This window comes from Nesoenas mayeri, assembly GCF_963082525.1.
Source record: "Nesoenas mayeri genome assembly, chromosome: 3".
NCBI classification, from domain to species: domain Eukaryota; kingdom Metazoa; phylum Chordata; class Aves; order Columbiformes; family Columbidae; genus Nesoenas; species Nesoenas mayeri.
In genome coordinates this window covers 57,365,190-57,391,997 of record NC_137544.1, presented here as the reverse complement: position 1 = coordinate 57,391,997, position 26,808 = coordinate 57,365,190, and the positions used below count along the sequence as shown (strand labels likewise).

The 26,808-nt window shown below is 42.3% G+C and overlaps 1 protein-coding gene across 1 annotated transcript in view; it reads right to left on the bottom strand.

Moving 5' to 3' along the window:
• The window catches only part of L3MBTL3 (L3MBTL histone methyl-lysine binding protein 3), a 76,298-nt gene extending 55,621 nt beyond the window's left edge, over positions 1-20,677 (bottom strand). The window contains exons 1-2 of the mRNA XM_080342790.1: positions 20,262-20,677; positions 12,268-12,379 (exon numbers count right to left, since the gene is read on the bottom strand). Of these exons, the coding sequence (XP_080198916.1) occupies positions 12,268-12,369 (102 nt within the window). The 5' untranslated portion in view covers positions 12,370-12,379; positions 20,262-20,677. The remainder of the gene's footprint in view (positions 1-12,267; positions 12,380-20,261) is intronic.
• Positions 20,678-26,808: the final 6,131 nt, after the last annotated feature.

Here is a 26,808-nt window from a genome sequence, read left to right as displayed (position 1 = left end):
CTTCTTCACTGTAAAGTGAACGTAAATAAACATCTCAAGGCAGTTTATGAGCTGTTTAATTACACGCTGAACACGATATTACTGTCAGCCAGAAGCAAGGCTCAACAATGCCCCACATGCTGTGCTGACACGGGAGCACCGGGAGTTACATCCACTCTGCTGCCAGCAAAAAAGTGTTTTCCAAATGCCGTAATGATTACAGCGCTACCAGACACAAATAAACTTCAGCTTCCCAGTTACTACATGGTTGGAGGCCCAGCTGGTTGCACGGTCTCTAGCAGTGAGGCACTCTCCTCAGCAGAGATCAACAGGAAAAAGTTAAGCCTGAGAGGGTCTTCAAAGCTTCCCAGCACCCACCTGCAAAAATATTCTTTCAGGACAGTAGCATGAATTCTATGCTGTTTCTTTGGTCAGGCAACTTGACCTTGGGAAAATGAGAAAGGGAATAACTGGCATTACACCGATCTTGTCTGTATCTCTAGAGGCTACAGGATCAATCACTCCTACTCGCTTTGGACCCTGCTATGGTATAGTTCTGAAAATAAGCCATTTTGACTGAAAGCAAAGGTGAGCCCCATGACAGACATACCACAACAGTGTGCTTTCTCTAATACAGTCCTCCCACCCTCAGCATTTGCAAAGAGCTACCAGGTCCTAAGGTATGTGAACAGCTCAGGAATCATAAGCTGAGGGGAGGAAGAGGACGAAGAGGAGGACCTCACACAGTCGTATAACTTCTGGAGCCAAGATTTTTGCTTTTGATCAGCTATGCTCACAACAGATACACAAGTGTGGACAAACTGTCGATAAATTCATCTGGACTGAAATACGAGAAGTTCGGCTTCGAAAGGCAACCAAATGCAGTAACACCGCATGCTCATACACCAGCTTGTGGACAGACATTCACACTGTTCCACCCAAAGAAAAGCATTGGAGTTACTATTCAGAAGATGATCCTCATGTCTTATGACTGACTTATACACCCAGCCTGGTTTCTATTTTGGCTAAGCTAATTTTTGCTATAGGTGCTTTGCTGCCTCTGCAGTGGGTGGATGGCAAAGAAAAAACATTCCTTGCTTCCAAGAGTTCTAACTCTGCAAGACCTGGCTCAGCAAGCAGGCTGCCAGCACTGACCAAAATATGGTGCTGCAGCCCATCAACCAACAGGTCACAGGGAGGTTATTAACTAATTAGCTTCTGGAAACACTCTCCTCCACCTTCACAAAATATCAGCTGGAACATCCATAGACCAAAGGTATTTCCTAATAGTCCAATGAATAACTAGGATATTTCTGCATGATCTGATAGATGTTCAGCCCTGACATTATGGATACATTCCTGCTCCACTGGGGCCTCCTGTGGTAGGCAAGAATGTCACCCTAGTTAATGAAGTGACCCACCAGCCCTTCTGGCTTCAGAGGGCTGACAGACAGGCATCAAATGATTAAAGACAGATGGGAGAATAAGATAGGAAGAGCTGAACCATTGAGGAAGCAGCTCTTCAATAGTCAGGCCACCACACTAAGATGGGCTCAGTGATGGAGAGTAACCACTTGCCACTGCCTTAGCGGGCAGGATTATGAGACAACACCAGACGCTTCCTCTCACCTCTTTATCTCCTGTTTTTGACCACAGCCTTCCCTTTATCAGTGCCAGAGGCCTCCAGCTCCTATTGGGAAACAAACTTGAAGCAGACATGTCTGCTTTCACTGACTGCATTCCCCAGCTACAGCTTCAGCATTACTGTGCATGCCGAGCTCTCCATAGCTGATCGGAGAAATGCCTCAGACCTGGGGAGTCACACTCTGGGATTTTAGCTGGGGAAGTAAAGCAACAAAAAACTTGTGATAGAGGTTAATTGCTTAAAACCAGGATAAACAGATGTACAGAGCAGCGTGCTGCACAAAGCCATCACAGGATAAAAGCTGCCAGAGCAATGTGCCAACTAGTGACTGCTATTGGAAGCATGACAAAAAAGAATCTAGATTAATGGCAGTTTTTGTGTCCATGAAAAAACTGAACACTTTTGTAAGCCTCTTCTACTTAGAAAGCAGGTGACAAAAAAGCTAAAGGTAAAAGTTCTGTTCTGTTTTTCCCCTATTTTTGGTGATCCAAGCTAAAATTTACTAAGAGGAGTTCTCCCATAGACTTCCCTAGGTGTGCTGACAGTCTGGAAGTTTGCAGCAGATAATACAGAGGGAAGGAACCAGTGCCACTGAACTAAGTTTTGAGGATGGACCCAGGGCTTTCTGAGAAGTAAAGATTTGGTTTTAAGTCACAAAACTCCTTAAGTAAACATATAAATTTGCATTGGATGAAGGGATTTTCCTTGAACCTGTCATCATTAGAGCAAACAGTAAAATTTCCACTGATGAAAACAAAGGCCATTATCAAGTGCTTTTTAAATAATCTCACAAAGAAACCTGACTTTTTGTCACTTCAGTGTTTAAAAGAGAATCAATTATAAAGCTTGTTGGGTATGAATTTAATCCACTTGACTTTTGTCAAATGCCCGTTTGCAAATGTTAAGAAACCGCTCTATCCCACCCAATGGAGCCAATGGTCTTAAAAGATCAGAAGGCGAAGAACAGGAGAGAAAGAAACCTGAAGAGCTTTCATGAGCAAATCCACAGTAAGATAAACAGAAATAAACATAACATTTGGATAGAAAATTTAACTTCCAGAGTTTCATGTACAGGTGAGCAACAAGGTAAAAAATACACATTTTCAAGTTACTGTAGTTCTTTCAGCACAGATACATCAAACTGAGTTAGTAGGATGAGTTCAACTGTTAGTGGTTAAGCATGTAACACAGAACTTACTTGGCTGCCTTGTTCAGCAGTTTCCACAAGGATCAAAAGGCAATTAAATAGCAGCTTCCCTCTAAACATCACTTGAGATTCGTTCCACTCAGAGCTGAGATACATTTTCACATTCTTGGGAATCAATGCCCTGATATACCTGGACTTCAGCTTATAGGACTGTTAATTTAATCCCCAGGAACTTTTTAGTATTTATTCAACAAATAAAAAATGTACCAAGGGAAACCAAGGCTTAAATATATAATAAACAAACTTTATAAATACTTTCTGAACCATTTCTGTCTCTCCACATGCTAAGTTCTTCTGTAGGGATAAAAATTACCATCAATAAACCCAGAGTGTGACTCCTTTTTAAAAATTAAAATTGCATTAAAATTTACACAGGACTGGATCAAGTATCATAAGCCTTTGTTTGTTGCAGGCGCTAGTACTGCACCAAGTATTTCATAAATGTTTCAGCTACAATGGAGAAGCGGCCAGATTTTCTGTTACCAGTGACTCCAATGAAAGTCCATTCCTGAATTTCTTTCTTGAAAAACCTTCTTACAACTTCATTTACATTCACTGATAGTCAGTTTATACCCATTTGTTCTTAACTCAGCGTTACCCTATGGATTACATAGCTCTAGTACCCAAGCGCTTACTCTCTGGGTCTACATTTGAAGGAAGAAATTATGTATCCGCAGACTTAATTTCATTAGGCTAGGTACAAGCTCTGTCTGTTCTTCTTATGAAAATGGCGCTCCATCTTCTTGATTAGCCCATCATTCTTTGCCCACTATGTGTTGGGCTCAACCATGGAAATTAACCTTTTCTCAGTGAATGTCACTAAGTGTAACACCACAGGTGGAATTCTGCTGTCCCTCCTCCAGTGGCTTTAGGACATCTCCATTCCTAATGGAAGTTCTTTGCCTTATCGTGCAGGCTGGAAGGCACTCGGTAGTTTTACGCAAGCGGAATTGTACGTTAAGAGGGCTTTCAGTTCTCTTTCTCCTCATTTTATAAAACTACTCAGTGTATTTGTCACTACATGGGATAAAAGAAAATTTGCAAATAATGAAAAATGTCTACCATGTTGCAGACTAATTCTCAGACGCTCAAACCTATTGGGAATAAATATATACAATCTAGTTTCAAATTAAGTCTCTCATGTTGCATGTGTCTAATTCAGAGCAACAAATATCAGACTATGTCCATTTGCTGTTACTTTAACCCTTTTAAGAGTGTACAAGATCTTATCAGTACTCAGAGAGATCAAATCAGAATAAAAGCTACTATCGCTTTCTATAAGGTTAAAATATAATTTGAGAGAACAGGCAGAGATAAAAAGGAAGAAAAAGGAAGAAAAACTAAAGCACAATGGACCAAAAAAGAACAAAGAAACCTATGTACCTTAAAACATAGCTTTAGAATAACACATCTTAATGCACAGCTTTAAAATAAATTAGAAAAAACAGCCAACACTACCATCTACTGGGCAAGATAAGGACAAAGAGTTCACTGCAGTTAAGACAATTGTTGCTGCATTCTGACAGTAACTTCAGAAATAAAACTCATCTTGAACTCACAACAGCACAATTGTGGACTAGCTCAGAAGAAACCAGAAAAATTTGTATTATCCAAAACAGAAGTAAATTGAGTAAAGACTCTTCACGTCTACGAAATAACTAAATTCACAAGCAGCAGTTATACAGCAGTCTGTCAAAAAGATCGACACCTGGGACTTCAGAAACACAAGCCAAAAAACTACACTGAGATCTCTGGTTAGCAAACAGGAGTCATCACTTTTGATTTTAATCACCATTTGACCCCAGTGATTTCAGTGGGACTGCTCAGATAAACCAGAGCCTTTCCGGCATCTTACAGCTCCTCTCTTTAAAGCAAAGGAATTGCCTATAGACATTGTATTGTCCAACCACATCCTACTACATGCCAAATTATTTTTTACATATTTAAGTTGAATAAGTTAGTAAATGCCAGAACTTGTCCATTCAACCATTCTCCTCTTCTGTGTGTGTGTGTGATACAGTCTTTACATGCACGATCACATACTATTTTTTCCACAGAACCCCTGCCCCAGGCAGAGGCTGGATAGCATTCAGAAAATGAGGCAGCTGTTGGGTGCTTTTATACTCTTTCTTCAAGCAATAAAGCCAGTCTTATTTACTCTACAGGGTTTGAAAGCAGAATGACTGTTTATTTTCTTTAAAAAACCCCACTGAAATAACAAAGAGCATGTATCTAAAAAAGCTTTAGGCACTCTAGCAATTACTGTTACAGTGCAGTGCAAAGTAATTCCTGAAACAAAACCTCTGTTCTCACACACTTACAAAGGAAAATTAACAATATCTCTGCCTAGGCTCTACATCCTTCTGAGTACTCTGCTCCCAGCTTATTTCAAAGCCCTCAGTAAGCATGTGACCCCTGATGCTTGCCTGGTCACAAAAATTTGACTCTTTCAGGGATGTAGAAGGTTAGGGGAATGTGTCCCTGCACCCAGCTATATTCCCTTTCCTCAATGATGAGAAGAGATCCTGCCTGCACACTCCTGGCTCTGGTAACTATGGCAAAAGACAACTTATGCAGGATCCCAGGCTATTTAGGGCTCCCTAAATCATAATCAGCAGCAATTAAATTCGATATCATGACCAAGAGGCAGGGCCAGAATCCCTCTCACTGGAACGATGCTGTCAGCAAGGAAGTCAAACACTTCAAGCCATCTTCGACTGATTTTAAGATACTTCAGTAACACTGCAATAGGCTAATCCTGAAGTAATGAAGAAGAGAGGTCAATCTGCATCCAAAAGGAAAGGTTTTATCCTATCTGGGAAGGTACAAGCAGGAAATTATCATTATCAAATTACAGCCTTAAAAAAAAAAGAAAAAAAAAAGAAAAAAAAAAGTAATAGGAACATTCTCTAATCACTTCTGAACTGAAGGCTTCGGTACTGTCAGAAAACTTAGACCTTTAGCAAAAGAGACTGGCTTTTCTCCAGCAAACTGCTGATACCTCAGTCTTGTCTGCAGTAACATTTATCTACTTTATTCTTAGACAATCCTCAGGCTTTTCCAATCCCCCTTTCGGTCCTGAGTGCTCAAGAATTATCTTAGTACCAGAGGGCTTCTCAATGATTTCTCTCCGCTGCAAACTCAGTCTGCCTTATTATCTCCACTTGAGTAGGAAATTGCAGCTAAACAGACTTTCTTAAGGTGACACATAAATCAGCGACAGAGCCAGAAGTCAAGGCCTGCCAAGTTGATGCTTATTGATCCAGAAGTTGACCTACAAAGCAATCCTGGCTCCAAATTATTTCAGCCAGAATATTTCTAAACACCAAGCACTAGTATCTCATGGAGAACCCAAGCAAGTAACAAATAAAAAAAATGAATGGCTACCTGCCAAAGTTTTGGTTCCAATGAGTCGTTCAGCACCACACAGGAAGGCTGTGGTAGAAGCAAGTGCTGCCCTAAGCTTTCCTCTGTGGGATTTACCTGCATTAATCATGAAACTATTCATTTTCCTTCCTGAAATCCTCTGCCCTGTTATTTACAAGTCTAACAGAATCTACAGCAAATGATGCAGTAGATTCTATGGCAAAATAGCATGTGATCCCTTTAGTGAAGGTTCTACCATGACTACACATGAGGAAACCCAATTAAAGGTCGAAAGGCGAACCCAACACCAGCATTTCTTGGCTTTGGAGTTTTAGCAATTTTAACAGTGAAACTTCCTTTTTGTTCTTTCTGTTTTTAAATAAGGTAAAATCATTTCAGGACAATGCAAAGTTTTAGCCAGAAATCTATGGCGGTGAAGCAGAGCGTGAGCTAATTAATTACGTTAGATTGCAAGAGAAGAAAGTTACTTCCACGTGGAAAAGACCAGGCCACTAGGTATAATACATCTGCTGGGGCTCACACATGGTCAGAGAAAGTCTAATGTGCCTTCCTTTCTCCTCCCTGCACTACCAGCTTCCTTGAAGGTAATTATCTTCTCTGTGGAATAACGCCCTTCCAGTGGGAAAAGGGATTTAACCAGCTCCCAGTAGTTGATATTTCCCATGGACACTGTTAGGGACTCTCCCCTGAGAGAGAAATGCCTCCTCAGATTCAGTGCAGCACATGCCACTGTGTGAGAACAGAAACAGCTTTGCACCAAAAAAGCACTGCAGTTAGCGACTGTCTGAGACAATACTGGTGTTTCTGACATGTGAGAAAAGAAAAAAATAAGTTGTTTTCAAAATGTTAATTATCTCAAGCAAGCTTGAACCCCGTTTCAGAACTGGCAGGTGGAAGGATGCACTTTACTGCCTTGAATTGCTGCATCCAGAAACACAGCACGCTGAATCACCCTCTCACCTTCTCTAGAGTGTGCCTGGAAATATCAAGCACCACTGACCATTATTCCACCATTCATGTTCCACTATTACAGTTGGTTTCCTATGATATTAGCTGCCCAACTTTATTTACAGGCTAATTTAATCATCATCATTTTTTTTTTCAAGCACAATTTGCAAGCCAGAAATGATGACCAAAGTTCTGTCCATGCAGTATATAACATCTCACTTTCCAAACACAAGCACTAGAAAACTCATTATGAAGTACTTCATAAACTTCTGTCACTGCAGTAGGAAGTGACTGTAAATTATTACAGCTTTCCCAATTTAATGAGCACATTTAAATCTTGAAGAGATGGTGTTACTGCCTGCACTCAGCACACAGATTTAAAAACAAAAAAGAAAAAAAGAAGAGTATTTCACATTTACATTCACACCATGCAGAGTAACTGGTAAGCACCGATGTTTTTCAGATGAGCATACATTACTTAGCCTGCCATATTAAGGCATTCTGTAATTTGTAAACTATTTTAAACTTGAAATTTGAGTTTTCTGTTTTATTCAAGCATCCTGAAAGAACTAATATACAATGCTAAGATTTTTGTTCTTAGTCTTCGGTGCATCATACTGAACAATTTTTAATTCTTCCTGTCCCCTGTATAAATTTGAAATTCTAGTGTTTTCCACAGCCACTCACTATTTATCTGTCACATAGCACGCTCAAAGTAGCGTTCAAGAAGCGTGAACTATTTTATGACTACTTTTGCTGAAGAGTTTTAACAAAATCTGTATGGTAATGTATTTCAACAGCCTTCTCCAACTATGGGTGACAAAATTCTAACAATTAACGCTGCACAAAATTATAGGAAAATAACATTTTTGACATTTCACCAATGTGGAAACAGATGTAGATGTGAGAGACCATGGCAGGGCTGGGAACAGAGGCCTGGTATCTGACTCGCTCCCTTGTTTTGATGAGCCTGGGAAGTGAGTGTCCCCTGGTGCAGACTATCTCAGTGAAGTCTGGTAGGAATGAAACTACCCACAGGACTTTGTAACAAAAAGAAATAATGCAATTTTCTATTTCTGAGGTAATTGTTCTTCTATATTGTAAGAAAAGTTAAATTTAAGCAACAAGAAATATTGAGAAAAGTTATTTGTAAACGTTTCAAGCATTTTACGCTACTTAAAACAGTTTTTTACCAGCTGTTATTCATAGAGGAGCTTATATGCACAAAAATGAAGTGGTTCTTAAAAATAATGGTTGCTCAGATATGCTTGCCCGACAACCTCACAAGGCTGGGTATTCATACAGTGCAAAAGAAAAGAGATTACTTTAAAAGTGTATATGTAAAAATAAGCATGCAACTTTACCATGCAAGCAGTAAAGACAAGTCAAATGCCATATGACTTAGACAACTAAAAATAAGAACTTGAAGTAGGTAACTCCCGAATATTTCTATATTAAAAAGCAGTATTTCAACATTTTGCTATATGTTTAACTTCAAACATGCTCACACAATACAGTTTACCAAATCTGGGTGTTCATTTTCACCAACATTTTATGAAGACAAAAGACTAAATGTGAGAACGTAAGCAATGCATTGTCTGCAATGAATAGTTCAGTTATTGCTTATTAGTTAAAAAGAAAAACCAGGCACTCTAACCTATTACCAGTCTGTAAAAAAAGAAACTTTGTGCATTTTGCTACTACGCTGCTTTCACTGGATTTTTCCATTTCATTTCAATGTAAATACATGGCAATGTTTCAATAACGTTAGTGGAACAAGTCTATCATAACTTTTGAAAGACATGCAAGCTCACAAGAAGTAACAGCTATATAAGGCTATTTTCTCTAGGTTCGGGACACAGTATTAAATACTCTGTTATCAGGACAGTTCAGGTAAACCATCCATGTTAATGCTATTCCACAAAGAACGTAACACAACTTCCATGGTCACTTTTACAGTTTCAAGGGATTAGTCACTCTTTTAACCATTAGTATTTAGAAGTAGCCCTGAAAAATGAGTTGTTACAATTATCTTGAAAGCTTAAAAATCCCTAATATTCTAACAGCTCAAATTGTTTTGGTATCTATGTGAATGCCTAGTCTTTCACTGAGTCTTGATGCTCTCTGGTCCAGTGAGTTCCTTAGGCTAATTCTGCATTGTTAGAAAATTATCTTCCTTCAGTCAGTGTTAGAATGGCTGTACTTCAATTTCACCCAGTCACCTGTTGCTTTTGTTTGTTCGTTTTTTAAGAAGACCAGAATGAGCTGCCTCACCAGCTTGCTCTGTATCTTTCTGAGAATATTACCATTGCACCTCTGACTGTGTCTTCCCTAATGCCTGAAACAAAGAATCTCTGTCCAAAAATCAAATACCTGTTTGTTTCCAAATAAAAATAATAACTACTAAAAGAAACAAACAAACCAAACCAAACAAAAACCCACACAAAAACAACAACAAAAAAGCCAACCAAACCAACCAAACAAAAAACCACAAAACCACCACACACAGAAGAACCACCTTAAAATGAAGTTCATGCTTTCCTGAATGGGATGCACTTAAGAATCTTCTTACATGATTTCTTGACCTTATCCTCAGCTACACCTCCCACTCCCTTCCCCCACTTTGTATGGAAGCTTTTCCATTCTTCTACTAATTAACGACCCAACCTTTGCTTCAGTTTTGTTTCTTTTTACATAGGGTAACAGGAACTGAACAAAGCACGTACCAGCAATTTACATGAGATTATTATATTTTCCTGCATTGTTCCCTTTTGTATTCCTCAAACATATCAATGGTATTTTTGCATTTCACACAATGTTGCTTATTAAAAGAGAAAGGAATTTCAAAAGCCTGGACTTTTTAAAAAAATACAGAATTGGTCAGAGGTGTGGAGGCTGATGCCTTGGCAGCAGCAACCATGACATGGTGAAGAGTGAAGCCCTGAAATAGCAGCACTGGACTTCAGGGGAGGCAGATTTTGGCTTGTTCAGAGATCTGCTTGGCAGGATCGTAGACGAGACTGCTTTAACGGGTAAACAGGTCCAGGAAATCTGGATATCTTTCCAGGGACTCCACATTAGGAGAACGCTGCGTGCCAATGTGCAAGAAGTTAGGCAAATGCGGATGAAGGCCAACATGAATGAACTAGGGACTCCTGACTTAATTCAAATGGAAAAGGAAGTACGCAGAAGGTGAAACAGGGGAAACATTCCAGATAGAAGGTATATAGTGATATTGCTGTAGTGTAGAATGATGGAATCGGGAAACCCAAAGCTCAACTGGAGAAAAAACTACCAAAGGCAACAGGAAAGGCTTCTATATGTAGACAGGAAGCAAAAAGCAAATTACAAAATTGGAGAGTCTGGGTGAAAAACTGCAGGGCAGTGTTGCTATTCAGAAAGACCTTGACACACTAAAGAAATGGGCTAACATGATCTCATGAAGGTCTACAAAAGCACATGCAAGGCCCTGCTGCTGGGACAGAGCTGCTGTGTGCACCAGTACAGCCCCGGGGCTACTTAAAAACAGCTTTGCAGAAGAAGACCTACAAGTTGAACATGAGTCAGCAAGAGGCTCTGGCAGCAAAGGCGGCCATGAACAACCAGGCCTGCTTTAGCAAGAGGGTAGCCAGCAGGTCGAGGGAACTGATTATTCCCTTCTACTTAAACATGATGAGACCATACCCAGACTATTGTATCCAGTAGGAGAGAGACACTGACATACTGGAGAAAATTCAGTGGATGTCCACCAAAACAAGCAGGGCCTGTAGCGGATGACATGCAAGAAGAAGTTGAGCCCAACTGTTTGCTTGGTTTTAAGAACAGAAGGAGAGATTTTACTGCTGTCTTCCAGTAGTTAATGGTCAGATACAGAGGGGATGGAGCCAGGTTCTTCTCAGCTGTGCACAGTAAAAGCACGAGGGGCAACAGACACAAGCTGCAAAAGGGGAAATTCCAACGAAGTATCCACAAAAAGAAAAACTCACTATGAGGGTGATCAAATCCTGAAACAGGTTGCCCAGAGAGACTGCGGTATCTCTAACCCTGGAGATAACCAGATCCATACTGGACGAGGCCCTGAGCAACCTGATCAAAGTTGGCTTGAGGTCTGGGTTGCTCAGATGTGATGTTCTCAGGTCCATTTCCAAAGAAAATTATTCTGCAAATCTATTCTACGATTCTGTGATTTTAAAGGGGGGAAAAAAAAAAAAAAGAAAACAAAACCCACAACACAAAACCACACTTGCAACATGTCCTGAATTTCAAACATTTTTTGACTCTTTACTTCAACAATAGAAATTGTATCAGGCACCAAGGGATAAAAAGCTATTTTAAAAACCAACACACTTTCTTGTGAGACTCCTTTTAAAAAATAAGCTATGAGAAAACTTCATCAATGTTAGTCTAAATGGAATGGCATGAAAATATTGACTATAATCCACAGCAGGAAGCTAATGTGGCAGAGAACACCTTCTGATGACATAGTAAAAAGTATCAGATAACAACATCCATAAAATATTTTGGAAAAAAAAAAATCAAATTGTTATAATTTATTTCAGTAAATAAAACCAGCATAAAAAATACAACTAAAAGTACTATGCCAATATCATGCAAATTTCTAAACTACACCAAGCTCAGAAGCACCCGCTTTATTCATTTTTCTAGGCACCCAGATGACAAAAGCACAGCAAAAATAAACTATTTTTAGAAATAAAAAGAACTAAAAAGACAAGACCATAAGAGCAAATGACAATATAAAGATTCTTAGTGATATGGTAATACAATGCTCCAAGTGGAGTGAATATTCACACTTAACTTTTGAGATTTCTTTGGGATTTTGTGCACTTGATTACTTCTGTCTATATAGTGAGGCAGCGCTAATTTATGCATTCGTACGGGGATGACGGGTGTCTGAGCCAGCACCAGAAACTGAATCAAGAAACTCCAGAGCTAAAAGCTAACAGGATACAGTCTCTTAACTCAGATCTGCAGATTCATGTTTTATTCATAAAAGCAGATACCTACACACCAGCTTGTGAAAAGCATTCTTTTGGCATTATAACATTTTTACTTTGCTTATTAAAAAAATTATATATCTTACCTTCAGGTCACTTCCTGGCAAAGTACCTATGTCATCCTTCCAGTCCATAGCACTAAATACATCAAACTCTTGACCATTTCCACTAGAGGCAGATTCATTCATGATGCATATACTGGAAAAAAAAAAAAAAAGGAGAAAAAAAACATTTTATATGAAAATGCTTTAAGTGGTTTAATGCTTGTATCACCAGACATTTCTTCAATTGCACTCCACAGATTAGTATCAAATGCTTCCCTCAGCACACTGGCAATATGGACACCTGATGACAATGCTGATAATATACAGCAATGTATTAAAAACCAGGTGAAATCTTTTGAAAACTTTAAAATATAATACCCTGGTTTATACACTAGGAGAATATTAATGAGGCTGTATTGGGGAGAAATTAAAAATTTCAAACTGCAAATAAAGTGACATAGGGAAAACATACCTCAAGTACACCTAAGGAAAACATTTGTTCTGGGGAAGGCAAGACATGAGTGCACATCTATAAAAAATACATTAAGTGCTGATTAATAGAACTGTTTTCCCTTAATATCCGATAACACGCTGATGTGAATGCTTCACCCACATTCAAACTAAAATTTCACAATGAATTTGAAACTGTCTTTCATTTTCATTGTCTGACTCAGGACACCCAAATATTGCTTGTTTGTTTCCATACAGTTTCACTACATTTTGATTTGCGCTTGTAAAATTTGTTTACATGTAGAGAAGTACATGTACACCAGAGAAAACTGTGGCTTTCCCACACTTTATTTTACTGGGTCACTCTGTTTCAGAAAAGTGAAAGGAGAAGAGAGAATATTTATCTTCAGAAAGAGTGGATTTGGACATTCTCTTCTGTGGTAAGAGCTCATCCCAAATAATTTGCACAAGCAACAGAAGTATACAGCACTTGCCACTGACCCCCAGCTTTGGCCCAGTGCTTGTCACTGCCATAAACACAGCACCAGTTGCACTGAACTGCCCATGTTTCGAGCAGCCAGTTGTGACTACCACCAACTTCTTCCTTTCCATTTCTTACAAACCTAGCAATCTTTAAATCTGTGGCCTGGCACCTCATTTACTATTTGTTCAATGTGAAACCTGACTGGCTCATTTTCTTTCTCAAGAACTTCTGTGCTATGCCTAACAGCTGAAACAATTTGCAGCAAAATCAGTTCTGTCTTGGGTTTGTGAACTGCTAGCAAAAGCTCACCCCTTTTCAAATTTATGCTTTCTGAACTTTTTAACAAACACTTTCTAAGCCTCATGTTCCTGTCTGCAGACTGCAAACTTTTGCTGCAAGTATCAGTATTTGAAAGTCAAATAGAGAGAGAGCTTCCTCAGTGCTTGACCTTGTTTTCCAAAATCTAATATCTAATTTGGGTCCCATTCCCAAACCCTGCAAATATCTATTAATACTCTCTGGAAATCTGGAATTTCCACCAAAAAAAAAGAAAGACTTGAGTGATATTTGTTCACTCACAGATAACAGAAAAAGATGCAAACCAAGCAGAAGTAAACGCAGATCATCTTGAAGTGTTTTAACTGAAAGTCTGAGGAGAAAAAATGCTTAGCTAGTTAAACTCCGTTGTATTGTAAAGCAATCAAATTTACATTTTCTTATCAGAAAAATTGTACCGAACACTGTAAGACCACTACTACAGATATTAGTCTGGTTTTGGGTTCACAGTGTGGAGTCCCTTGTACTTCTCCTTGCTTTCTTCCTCATTTCTCGCAGAATTCTTTAAGACTTTGAGCAACGCCTTACTCCACAAGTACACTACAGCCACTACACAATATCAACAGGATGAGAGGAGCTGGACCTCAGGCAGTAATCACTGTTTAGGGTGAAAGCTTCTCCATTTCCCTTCATTTCATATGACAGCTAGGGTTCACAGAAGACTCTTTGACGAAAATTCATATATTTCGCATGACAAGTTTAAAGTAAGAAGAACTACATGATTCAATGCATTTTCTACATCTCTAATTTCAGTAATCCTCTATGAGAAAGTAGTGAAAACCATGCCATCAATGTACAAAATTCCATTTTAAAATAAGTCAACAGATCTGAACAAACGGTGCAAAGTGAGATATTCCCTGAAGCCATAGCTCTTATACTTCAAAATCACTCCCAGGCAAAGTCCCACATCCTTCCCCAGGGCAGCTCCCGCGGTACACCTGCATGGTACCTTGCAGAGCTCAAGCCCACCAAGCATCCAGTCTTCCACACAGCAGCAGACCAACTGAGGCAAGCTTCCACCAAACCCAACTGCAGTGCCATGGCAGAGGCACAGGCCTTCTCTCAAGGACACAAGACCCAACCTGCTAAGGAGCAGCTGAAAAATTGGATCTGTCCAGAAAGCTGTGAAACGTTAAGGACGTGAAACACACTGGTTTGAGCACATTGGGGTAACAAGCTCCCCGTGATTAGCATGGCTAAGCAAACACAGAGTTGTGTTCTATATTAACCGAAGCAATTAAGTAACCTTAAATTACCACCCTGTTTCGAGGACACTCGACCCTCCAGCGTTTATCTATTATAGAAAACATGTTCCAATTGTTTCTACAGAAGGCACAATAGAAAACCGGGAGAGACTTGGGAGGCTGTGGGGAAATGCTTCCTCCCAGCGGCTGCTGCCCCACAGAGCGAGTAGCAGAGGACAGCCGCTCCATCAGATGCTGCCATCTCGGGTAGTGCCACTCTTGTTACAGACATGCTTTGTAACAGAATCACTTGGAAAAAAAATGACACAGGGAAAAAAATAATCTTAGAGCCTAGCTTACTCAGGCAGGATGTAAACTGTGAAAGTAAAAAAAAGAAAAAAAAAAGTTAACAAATGTTCAGATAAATGTTCTGTCATTTCTCTCAAGAAAAAAATACAAATTTTTAACTTGCTTACACCTAAGGAAGTTTCCTCAGGTGACAAGCAACAATAAGGTACCTTCTCTTGTTTGATAAGGTATTCATTATGGTTTTCCTTTTAAAATTAAGTCAACATCAAAGACATAATTTGTACTTTCAGATTCTGCAGCCTTCAGAAACGTTCTTGGTGAGGATGAAAAGGTCACAGGGCAATGCAGATAGGAATGAACTTACTAAAAGGAATTACATTTAACAAAATATCTGTTTCCAGCTTTGCTGGGTTTTAACAGATGAAAGATAGGGCTATATTCCTCTACTAATGACAATAAGGAGATAGAGACCAATTAAATTGTTACAGCTATGAGGTACTAAAAAAGGATGAAAGCATCACAATATATACATCTAAGTCACAGAACAAAGAAAACTACAGAATGTCTTATCTAGTCATTTTCGGTTTCATTTTTAAAGCTCTAATGTAGTTCTTTGAACTAGTACAACTCATTCCATAATTATTTCATTTGCTATTATTTCTGTTGCTACACTTTCCAAAAAGTAGTAAAAATACTAGATGAATAAGAGGCAAAGTAACTACAGAACTGTACCTGTGACTGTCACCAATTACCACCTGATGTAAAAATAGGGACGTAATAGTACGAACTTGGAACAGTCATCTTCCAAACATGTCCAAAATCCACTATTAGGGATGTAACTGTATCTCAGCCTTTACAGCCATAGCTATAACATTTATAAAAAAGTGTGCTGAATGTTAATATTTCAACATTAACTTTATTTTAGACATATGCAATAAATTAATTAAAATAAGTAAGCATATAAAACAAGATTAGACGCATCCGTCAGAAAATCCTTCATTTTTACCAGCTGGTGTAACAATAAATGAGCACCTCACAGAGTAGCAACCAGCACTAAAAATGAGATAGTTTCATGCAGTGAAAGACTCTCTAAAGATGTAAAGCAAAGAAACAGGAGAGAATATGCCAATTAAACTTACAAGCAGTTTTTGAAATAATTATAGGGTTCTGCACTGAATACATAAAAAAATAATAATGAAAGAATTCTTTCTTTCAGTCAGTGCTTTTAAAAACTACCTGACACCTACCTAAATTTTGAAAGTCTAAGATGCCACCTGTAAAACATCCATATGATTTCTAACCAGCGGGGCCAACTCAGTACCAGGTCACTGGGCAGCAGAGAGAGGAGATTTCAGCAGTAAAGTCACAAGTCAGCAGTGCCAGATTGGCACAACCCGTCTGCAATAACGGGCCTTGTATTTTATGCATAGCTTTGTATTTTTATTTTTACTTTCAACAATTTCTGTAGCTACCCTGACAGGACAACTTAACAGATTTGCCCCGTGCTGGTCCTCTCCCCAGCCAATGGTTCCCTCAAGGAAAGGCAAAACTGGGCATGTAGAGCCAGAGAAGAAGGTCTCAGCAAGTAGCACTACAGGTGAGGTTCAAGAGACAGAGGTCCCAAGGAAGTTGATATCCTTATGGAGCTGAGCCATGGTCCCTCTTGTTCACAGAACTAGGTGACACCAGCACTTCAGAAACAAAGGCAACAGGTGAGTTTTTTGTCCTAATACTGTGGATGGTTATTTTGGGCATTTCCAAGGAGGAGGCTGCTTGGTGCATCACCCATGGGCTAGAGGGACACATTTTCCCTGCACAATAAATCAAGAAAACAAAATGGATCAGAATGGGACAAGTCTGCAAGCACACTAACTTTTAGACACCAGGGGATCAAGCAGATACTCAGCTTCAGCTTTATTTCATGTGTAAGAATGTGAATAGTACCAGGGCTGACTTGCTATAGCACCAAAGCTACACACAGCAGAATTACCCCTTGCAACATAAGCTCCCTCTATTTTAGACAGACTCAGTATTAAGCTAGCTTCATAATGACAGTAAAGGCAAAGTCACCTGACTATAAACCCACCAGGGTGAGCCCTACTTTTCTTCTTTCAATCCTCTCTTTGAGCTGGGTGCACCCCACATTTGTCTCTTTTTCTCCCTTCATCTTTTTGCACCTGATTCTTCACTTAAAGAAAAACAACCACAAACAGGAACAGTGCAGGAAATGGTGAAGTGCTTTGAGGCTATCCACCACATTTTAATATGTGCTTTGTTTTGTACACGTTTAATGGGTCAATTATTTTAATGTTTCAGCAAAATAACTACCTGCAGATTACACATTTCTTTCAAAATCTCATTTTTCTGCCATTTAGGAACTACTTTACTAGCTCTACCATGTTTCTATTCTGTGTGGTGAAGAGCTGTTTGAGTAAATTTCACTGTTTTGCCTGTTGCTCATGAAGTTTACAACAAGTTATTTTAAAGATGAGATATATGGCTTATATATGTATTCACAAAGGAACCACAGCATAAAATTCCTTGCCACTCTTAACACTTTTAACAGAAAATGTACCAGAATTCCTATTGATGATGTCCCTGTATTTCCTCTTATCTGTTGCTACTCTTCTGCCTGCTAGATTCTGCAAGGGTACTGTGTATGCTTCCTCCTGCTTCTCAGTACGCTGGCTTAGAACCTTTTTCCTTGCAGAAACAATCTGTCTACAGATGCATTACAAAAGGCTGTGAAGCCTGAGCCTGCACCACTGCCAAAGGAGATTAATGCTGTCCTCTCCTGAGTCTGGTCTCTATCAGAGAGCCAGCACAGGTATTGCCGTACCATTGCTAGACACTGGGTAACCGTTCCACACAGCCCTTATCTACTACCTCATTTTCAAATATCCACTGAACATTATAACAATAGTCACTCCAATACCAAGGCTAATGAATCTTAACACTGACAACTTTCATCTTGTTTATAAAGAACCCGTACCTCATGCCAAAAAATTATTTTGCAACACTTTCGTGGCTCCTTCATTTCTGTTATTGTCTGTGCAGTTTAACCTACTCAGACAATAAGACTTGAGTACAACAACTTTGAAATCTTATTTCTTAGTTTCTCTTAATTCCTTGAACCAGGCACATAAAGTTACAGAGAACTTCTGCCTTTGTTTATTTGTGCCTGCCTCCCTCCCTCCTCTGTGCAGACACCTCCTTGAGAAGAACTGTGACGCACCAAATCTTCACACTGAATATCACCTGACTTATTTCAAATTGTTATTTCTTACCACAATTCAATACATGTCTGGATGCTCTTTTTGTCTGATTAATGCCTTCCTCTTCTGCTCCTTTTTAGCAGCTGCCATGAGCTCTGCTGTCCTTAAACAATTAATTCACCTTTGTCTAGCTCCTAAATAGACTCGGCAGGTTACTGCATTTATAGATTTTCGCTTCTCTCCAATTCATACAGAGCTTGTATTTCTCATTGTGGTGAGCAGTCCTACTACTGCAGCACTAATAAGCTGTGACTACACACACACAATCACTTTCTTCTGTAAGTGCTAAGTAATCACTGGTTCCTCACACCCATCACTCACAATCCACCATCCTACTAACCAGCAGTATTAAAAAAAAAAAAAAAAAGAAGAAAGAGTAAATGGATCAGCTCACAAAAAGTCAGCCATCTCTCTTCAGAGTAGGCGATGCTCAGATGCCCAATAAAACTGAAAAAGTTAGAGGTAAAGGACCCATCACCTCACCACTTTCTTAAGTTATTGGAACTTTAAAAAAACAACACTTTAGAAAAACTCTTTAAACCAAATGTGAAACATACACCACCGCAACAAGCAAGACCACAGTTCACTACAATTGCTCAACTGACAACAGAAACCATCCAAGAAGATCATTGCTTCAGCCACCTTCATCAGAGCACCATGTTCATGAGACGACCAACTGGACCACGTTGACCACAGTCAACGCCACTGAAATCTCATCAGGAAAAAACGAGTACCTGGCACCACCCGGATGGAAGTGCAGCACTCTAAGACCTTCAGCCACTAGTTACAGGGAGCTTCCTCTTACAGATGTTCACCATATAAACTTCTGGAAATGCGAAAACTTCTTTGGTAAAAAGCATGAGTTTCTTAAACAGCTTTTATATTTAGAAAACTGTGTTGCGATCCTGAATGTGGAATATTTCCTAAAAAGACACACACTGAAGTTTTACTTATACTCAACACTTGATTTTTAGCACCCATGACGGAGAGTCCATTCACAAATAGAAACAAAAAAGCGAAATGGTCAGTCCAACGCCACTCAGCTATACAAGGGGCATGAATAATAAAATAGAGCAGAACTGAAAATATAACTCATGCTGCCTTTCACTGTAAAGCTTAAACACACCATGCAATTAAGAACAGGTAACTAAAATAAACGCAAGAGGCTGCGATCCTCACCGCCCGGGGAGGCTGCTGCATCTCCACGGGCCTCCTTCCCAAGAAGCGTTACTCGCTGAGGCTCAAACCGCGCTCTCGAGTGGGACAAGTGACACGGCCACGGGACGCGCCGCAGCCGCTCCCCACGCTGGCCGTGGGGCCGGGCCCACCCGGGGCGGCGCGGCTGGGTGGGAGCCGGCGGGCCCCGGCAGCGGCCGCCCCGGAGCCGGCCCTCCCTCCCGCCCGGCGCGGCGGAGCGGCGCGGCGCGGCAGCCGGAACGCGGCGGCGAGGCCCGGCGGGCGCGGCCGCCGCTCTCCGGAGCCGGCAGCCCGCGGCCTACCGCCAGAGGTCCCTCCTTGGCCAGTTTTGCGGCGTGTTTTTGCTGCACTTGAAACTTTCTGGAGAAAACCCGGGCTCAGGTCCGCGTCTTCCCCAGGCTCGGGCAGAACCACCGAGACAAAAGCGCCCGCCCGCCCATCCCGACCGGCTCCTCGCAGGGAGCGCTCGCGGAAAGCGGATCTCAAGTCGCTCCGTTTCTCTCCGCAGTTTGCCTTTTTCTCTTTCCCCTCGCCTCGGGCAATTAAATCGAGCGGTGGAAGAGTGCCCCTCTGCCCTGGCGTGGGGGAGGCGGCGGGGGCGAGCGCGCTACGGGCGGGGGGGGAGAGGAACTGGGTGTTAAGTGTTCCTGAGGAAGTTGCACAACGAGAGAGGGACTCTGCTTGTTTACCGGGTCCTCGGCTTTTTTTTTTTCCTCCCACCCCCCTCCACCCCCCCGAGACCGGGATCCGGGAAAAGGAGGCTGTCTCCGAGTGGAAAGAAAAAAAATAAAAAAATGTTACCTTCTCCTCCCTCCTCCCCTCCCCCAGCGCAGAGGAGTAAGAGGGGAGCGAGCTCCTTTTTTCCTAGGGGACTGCGGGGGTTTGCTCCCCGGCCGCTCGTAGCCGTCCTCTGGGCATCCCTCGGCGAAGAAGTCACCCGTTCCCGCGGGAGGGGCCGGCACACGCCGCCTCCCCGGAGGGCTCGCCCCCGCCCGGCCCCGCAGCGCCCAGCTCCGGCCCCGCGCTGCAACTTTTTCTCTCACGCTCTCGTGCGCGCCCGCTCCGACGGGGAGGGGGAAAAAGCGAAGGGGTGGGGAGCGGGCTCCGCTGCGGCCCCGACGCGGCGCCCCCCGCCCCGGGCGCTGGCGCCCCGGCGGCCTGTCCCCAGCCCTGGCCGGGGTCTGGCGGCCGCTCCGCGGGAGCTCCTTCCCGTCGTCCGCCGCTCCCCCCCCCAAAAAAAAATCGCTTTCCCCCTCCCCCCGCCGAAAAAACACCGCCTTACACACGTTAGCGAGAACAAGTGTGCCTATATCCTGTTGTTATATGCACCGGCTGCGCAGACGGGGAGGGAGAGACGGGCGTGTACGCGGGGGCCGTTCCCCACCCCGGCCGCACTTCAGGCGAGAGCGCGCAACTTAACAGAAAAGCCGTGTCCTATTCCCTGCCCCCCCCACCCCCCTCCTCAGCGAAATACGCACTCACGTGTATGTGCACTCACATACACCGCCGGCACCCCGGGGCCATCCTCCGGGAGCCCCCCCAGGCCAGCCCGCGCAGCCGCCGGCGGTGACAGGCGCCGGCCCCCGCCGCCGCACGCAGCCCGGAGCGGGCAGGGGCCGTTCCCCGCCGCCTCACATGTCTGCCGCAGCGAGCGCGGCGCACGCACCGCACAGAGGCAGGAACTGAGCACTCGAGCAAAAGACTTTTTTTTTCGCCTCTCTAAAAAAATAAAAAAAAATTGCTAGGAGCTTTTTTTTTTTTTTTTGTGGTATGTGTATGTGTGTGCAAACTTTCCCCAAAATGGCGGAAATTGGGAGATGATTATATTTTAAATATCTCTCGCACACAATCACACAAAGTGCAGGAGCGACGGAAAATACAAACTCTCTCCGCTGCGCGCTGAAGAGGCCTTCGCACACGGGGACCCACGGCACATTCAACCGGTATATCCCGGCAGCCGCCACCGCTCACCGCTTCCGACCAAAAAACCCGGGGCTTTTTCACACCCCTCTCCGCTGCGCATTGCCCCCTCGCAGCTCGCACTTCTCCCCGTCCTTCAGCCTCTGTGAACAAAGAACCGGGGCTTGGGGGGGTGGAACTCGGGTGGCAGCGAACCCCCTCCCTCCGCTCCGCTCCCTCCCTGCCCGGCGCTCACACGCACACCCATGCACCCCCACTCTCCCCCCCCCCGCTACCCCGCCACTGCACCCGCATCACATTGTTCCCAACAGCGCGGCGGTGCCCCGTAAGTGTCATTAAATGGAGCCAACTGACAAGCCCATTGGTGGGGCAAGTCTGCAAAATGTCTCTCCCCTTCCCTTCCCCCTTCCTTCGGAACCCCCTCCCCCCCCTAAAAAAAAGCCCCCTCCAACACATTTCCACAGCTCCCTTCCCCGTATATATATATATATGTACATATACATACGTGCGTGCGTGCCTGTGTATGTATATAAATACATTGCGCATATATATATAAATACATGTACTCCCTTCATGTGTTTGGGAAGAGAAAAAGAAATATCAGGCACCTCTCTCTTTCTTTTGTTCCTCTTTCACACTCGTACACTTATGATTTAGTGAGACCCCCGGTGCCCCAGCCGCTCCCCAGCCACTTGCGAGTCACTTGCCCACTTTCCCCGGCATTAACTTCCATCCTTTCTGCTCGAGGTGGTGGGGGAGAAGCTCCCCTCCCCTTCCCCAGATACGTTTCGTAAGGGAGGGAGAGGAGGTGCGTCTCTCCCTTTATCTCTCGCGCTCTCTCTAACTTTCATCCTCACCTAGGGGGAAAATTAAAACCCATCACCAGCCTTTGCCATCGCGGCTCCCTAAACGGCTTGCGGATTAGATCGGAACCCGCCGCTCCTTACCCCCCCAAAATTCTCTCTCTTTCTCCGTCTCTCGAGTAGTCCTGACAAATATGGTCCAGGGCTGCGGGCACAAGTGAGCATGCGCCCGCGGAGCCAGGGCTGGGGAAAGGGGAAACTGCCGCCGCCGCCGTCGCCGCGGCTGCTCTTCCTCCTCGCCTGCGCTGCCGCTGCGCCCCAGCCGCCGGCAACCGGCAACCGGGCGGCGATCGGCGGCCCGTACCAAAAATACAGCCGCCGACAGCGGCTCCGGCGGAGGTGCATCAGCTCTGCTGATTTACGGCCGACGCTGGAGGAATAATAAGGAGACTTGTGCAGCAGCCGCGCGCTATTTTGGGCGCCTTCAAAAATAATGCCGTGCACTTTTCGGGGTGGAAGGTGGGGGTGGGTGGGGGGGTACGGGGCTGGTCCTCGGCGGTCCCGCCAGGTGCTGGTGTGGCTGGGGGGTGGCGGGGGGAGTCTGGCTGCGGCTGTTGGCAGCTTCTTCTAAATAAAACAGAGCTGGGGCAGAGGTAGGGTAGTTCCGCACCGGTGATGGACGTGCAGGTCCTTAGACCGGGGCAGCTTCCAGCCAGGGCTCACCCGAGGGGATGGCCTGAGGCCAGGCAGAGCGGAGCCCGGCTCCCCCGGCGCTCCAGAAATAGAGGGTTCATTCCGCATGGAAATGTTCCTTGTAATGGGCCTCGTCTCATTTAAAACCCAGCCAGTTTCCAAATTAAAAGTAGTTTCGAATGTGCCACTTGCCTGAATTCTCTCCATCGTTGCCCTGTATTCACAACCAAAAATACTGTCTTCAGCAGTTATTTTCTGTCACTTGTTGAGAAAACAGCAAAACACTGAAGGCCCTTGGTATTTTATGGAGTTGGCCAGGGCGGACTTCCTTCACCTACAAGGAGGTCTGTTAGGCAAAAGAACATTAAGTAAAATAGACCTACACGAGGCCTAACTAGACTGGCGAAGAGGGAGCATGGAGGATTGCAGTCAACTGTACACATGATAATTTTAAATACATACATATAGTTTGCAAGCAAAGTGTAAAAACAACACAGAACATAATTGTACTAATCTGAAATATTTTTTCACACCCCTGAGTATCTCCCTAAGGTGACTCTGTCCTTAAGGCAAAAACTGGCAAAGAGAATTTTGAATTTTTGATAGTTTGGCTTATTATTATCTATCTCTTAAAATAACCCTTACACCTCAATACATCTTTTGTTATTCCCAGTAATTATCAACAGCTAAACATTCCCTTGATATTATGTATACTTCCTTCAACAAATATAGTGACAACTGGGCCAAATTGCTAGAAATCCTAATAAATAATAATAAATATCCAGAATAAACATCAGCATTAACAATCAATTGAACAATTAAATGGCAAAATGCTCACCTACAAAGTCAGAATAATTAATAAAGTGGTTTATACAAGGCCAAATACAACCTTTTTACTATTATGAATATATATGGTGCTACAGTAGTTTCCCCATGACAGGGACAGCATTGCACTGGGTACAGCTTAGAGGTGGTGTTTCTCTGACAGAAGAAATTTTCAGTCTTCAGCTTCCATTCATTAAAGTATTTACTGAAGAATGTATATTAACATATTTAAGAATCAAACTTGACAAATCTCCTCCCTTAAACTATGCTCATGCTCAAACAGTTTAGATGTGACTTGACTTAGACTTTTGCCATACTATCTTTAGTGTATCTATTCGTTTTAATCATTTTTTCTCTAAGCAGTAAAATGGGTCTCATACCTATGTGTTTGCAGGATTGGTGCCTAAGCTCAATACCTAGTTATTTTATGATGGACGTTTCTCACACCTCCTCAACTCAAATAGCATTGCATATAGGCTGGAGTTTTCATCAATGAACATATGTTCATTAAAAACTAATTACAGAAAACAGTATTAACCTAATTGTAATAATTAGTGATAACATACATTTAAACTCTTCTAAAACACAGATGCAAAAAATAGTAAAGGATGAGAAAATTCCTACTTTCCACCAGTGACCTCCTAGTTGAGGAAATTTATGGGTTAAAAACAAAGAATAAACTGTAACTGAAGTCATTCAGCCATTTTCTGAAAATTATTTCCCAATGTTATTGAAGTATTTTTATGCAGATAGTTGCCAAATAACTAGATTTTCTATTGTAGCATTAAATAGGCTGGGTTCTGCAGAAGACACTTAAAGAATGATACAATTTGGTACTACTAAAAACTCTTTAGGACACTTGACCTGTACTGATTATTTCTCTGGATGACATTGAGGTTTCAGGGGAGATTGTACCATACCCTGTTACGAAGATGCATTTCTAAGAATACAAATTATGACTTATCCACAGTAATTTTACTTATGCTTGAAAGACTTTGAAAGTCCCTTTTTTGAAAGTAACTTTTCCTTTGAAAATCTTAAAGGGAAACATAGAACTTGTAAAAAACCTGTTGTATTCTAATCTGTCTAATCTACTTGCAGAAGTCATAGGAGTGTAGCCCCTTACAGAAAATGAAGACATGGTGGAAAAGCTCCTTGAAGGATATCTTTTGGAAGTCAGAACTGAAACCAAGTATTTGAAGCAGAGCATAGCTGTTCATTGGATCAGTAGTTTCAAATGGGTACCTCTTTGATTAAAGTAAAAGGAACTGGGAAATTAATAAAGGTATCCTCTGTTCTGTGTCTCGTCTTCGATTCTTGCCCTAATCATATTGTGTCGGCTCATGATGTATAATAAACCCCCTATTTTGTCAATAAAAATATATTGAGTAAAAATAGATTAAATGTTAATCAAATATGCTCTTTAAACATTACTTCTGTTGCCATTTTGCTTAACCCTAGACTTCCATCTGTATTCTTAAGACAGAGAATTTTGAACGCTTGTTTTCTATATGTAAGTATGGCATTTAATATGATTTTGGCAGTATGTTTAATGACAGATTTTGGAGTAGCTAAATTTGGTCTCTCTCTGAGTATTCTTTTAACTTGATGAATAGGTATTTGTGCTGTAGCCAAATACTGATTATTTTCCTGAGAGCATGCGCATGAACATCCGTATACATGGCTTCCAAATCCCAAATCCTGAATACCGTTTAAGGTGGTGAGAGGAAAGAAATGTACATCATCAATTCAGTTTGTGTATTGAGTTTATACCATCATGTGATCTAATGGCTCGTCAGCAAAATCTGAAAATAAACTGAGTAAAAGAGAATCAGAATTTACATTTTACCAAATTACTTAGCACTTCTGGGGTCTTGATTTCTGAAATACAGACTAAGATGCCTTCAAGATGGCCCTACGTAGCCTGCATGTGACAGTTTATTACCCTTCTTCTAGTAACCTGTGCAGCTCCTTGTGTGACCTTTCTCACCAGTGACAGTTGCCAGTCTGCAATGTGATTCTTCCCCAAGTCAAACCAGGAAGACAGGAAAGAAGGCTTGAGGGCAGTCACTGGCAAAACCCAATGTTTTATGTGATACTACATAAAGCTAAGCCAGGGAAGTAGAAGTGTAAAAGTTGTAAGAAATTGAGGATGAGAGATGGTGCGTGTACTTGTCTGGCAAGAAAGGCAGGCAAATTGCAGTCCATGATGTTCCAGTTCCCCTCAACAGTGCTCTCTCCTTCTCCAGGGGACTTGATGTCCCCGCAGATGTGAGGAAATAACAACTAATCCCACTAATCCCAGAACAGTTATCAAAGTTGGTTCACATGGCATACTAAACTGGAGAACTAGTAATACTTCCTAGTTTCCACATTTGAGTGTGTGTCCTGGCCACAGTGTGAGACTTGGGTACACAACAGTCTTTTTTCCTGGGAGGGAAACTTGAGTTTGAGCACTTGGAAGAAAGTGCAGGGCTTTCTAGCCAGGTTTCAGCCTAATACACACCTGGATGCAGTCTAGGTACAGTATTGGAGAGCTTGTTTCTGGAGACTAGAAGTTTTGAGACAGCGTAAAGAAGGATGTTTCAAAGACTCCATCAAAGTTTCAAGACTGCAAAGATTTCCAGAAGCAGTCAAAGGCAGATGTGGAACCTATTGGATTGCCAGTGGAGAACTGAATCCAAAGTAATATTGCCTATGAAAAGTTTGGGAAGCATTGGACCAGAATAATGAAGCATAAAAGCGAAAAAAAGAGTAATTTGTAAGAGTGGGTCAAACGCAAATTAGGACCTCTAATGGAAATATTGATGAGGACTCTTGAGCCAGGAGGAGATTGAAACTAGAAGCTTGGATGTGTGGCTTGAGCATTAGGGAAGGGCTTGGAGCACTAGCAGAAGCCTCAATCAGTTGAAGGAAACAGGAGAGGGCACCATCTCAAGTGGTAGGGACAGAGGGGTACAAAGGTAAAGCAGAGAGTGTGTGATCTGCAATGGATGACAGGCCAAAAGAAATTGGTAGAAATAAAGGTCCTGTGGGAGCAGAAGGGTGGGAAGTCTTACCACAGAGGAGGACAAGTGGTGTGGAAAGGGGCAAGCGAAGTGTGAAGG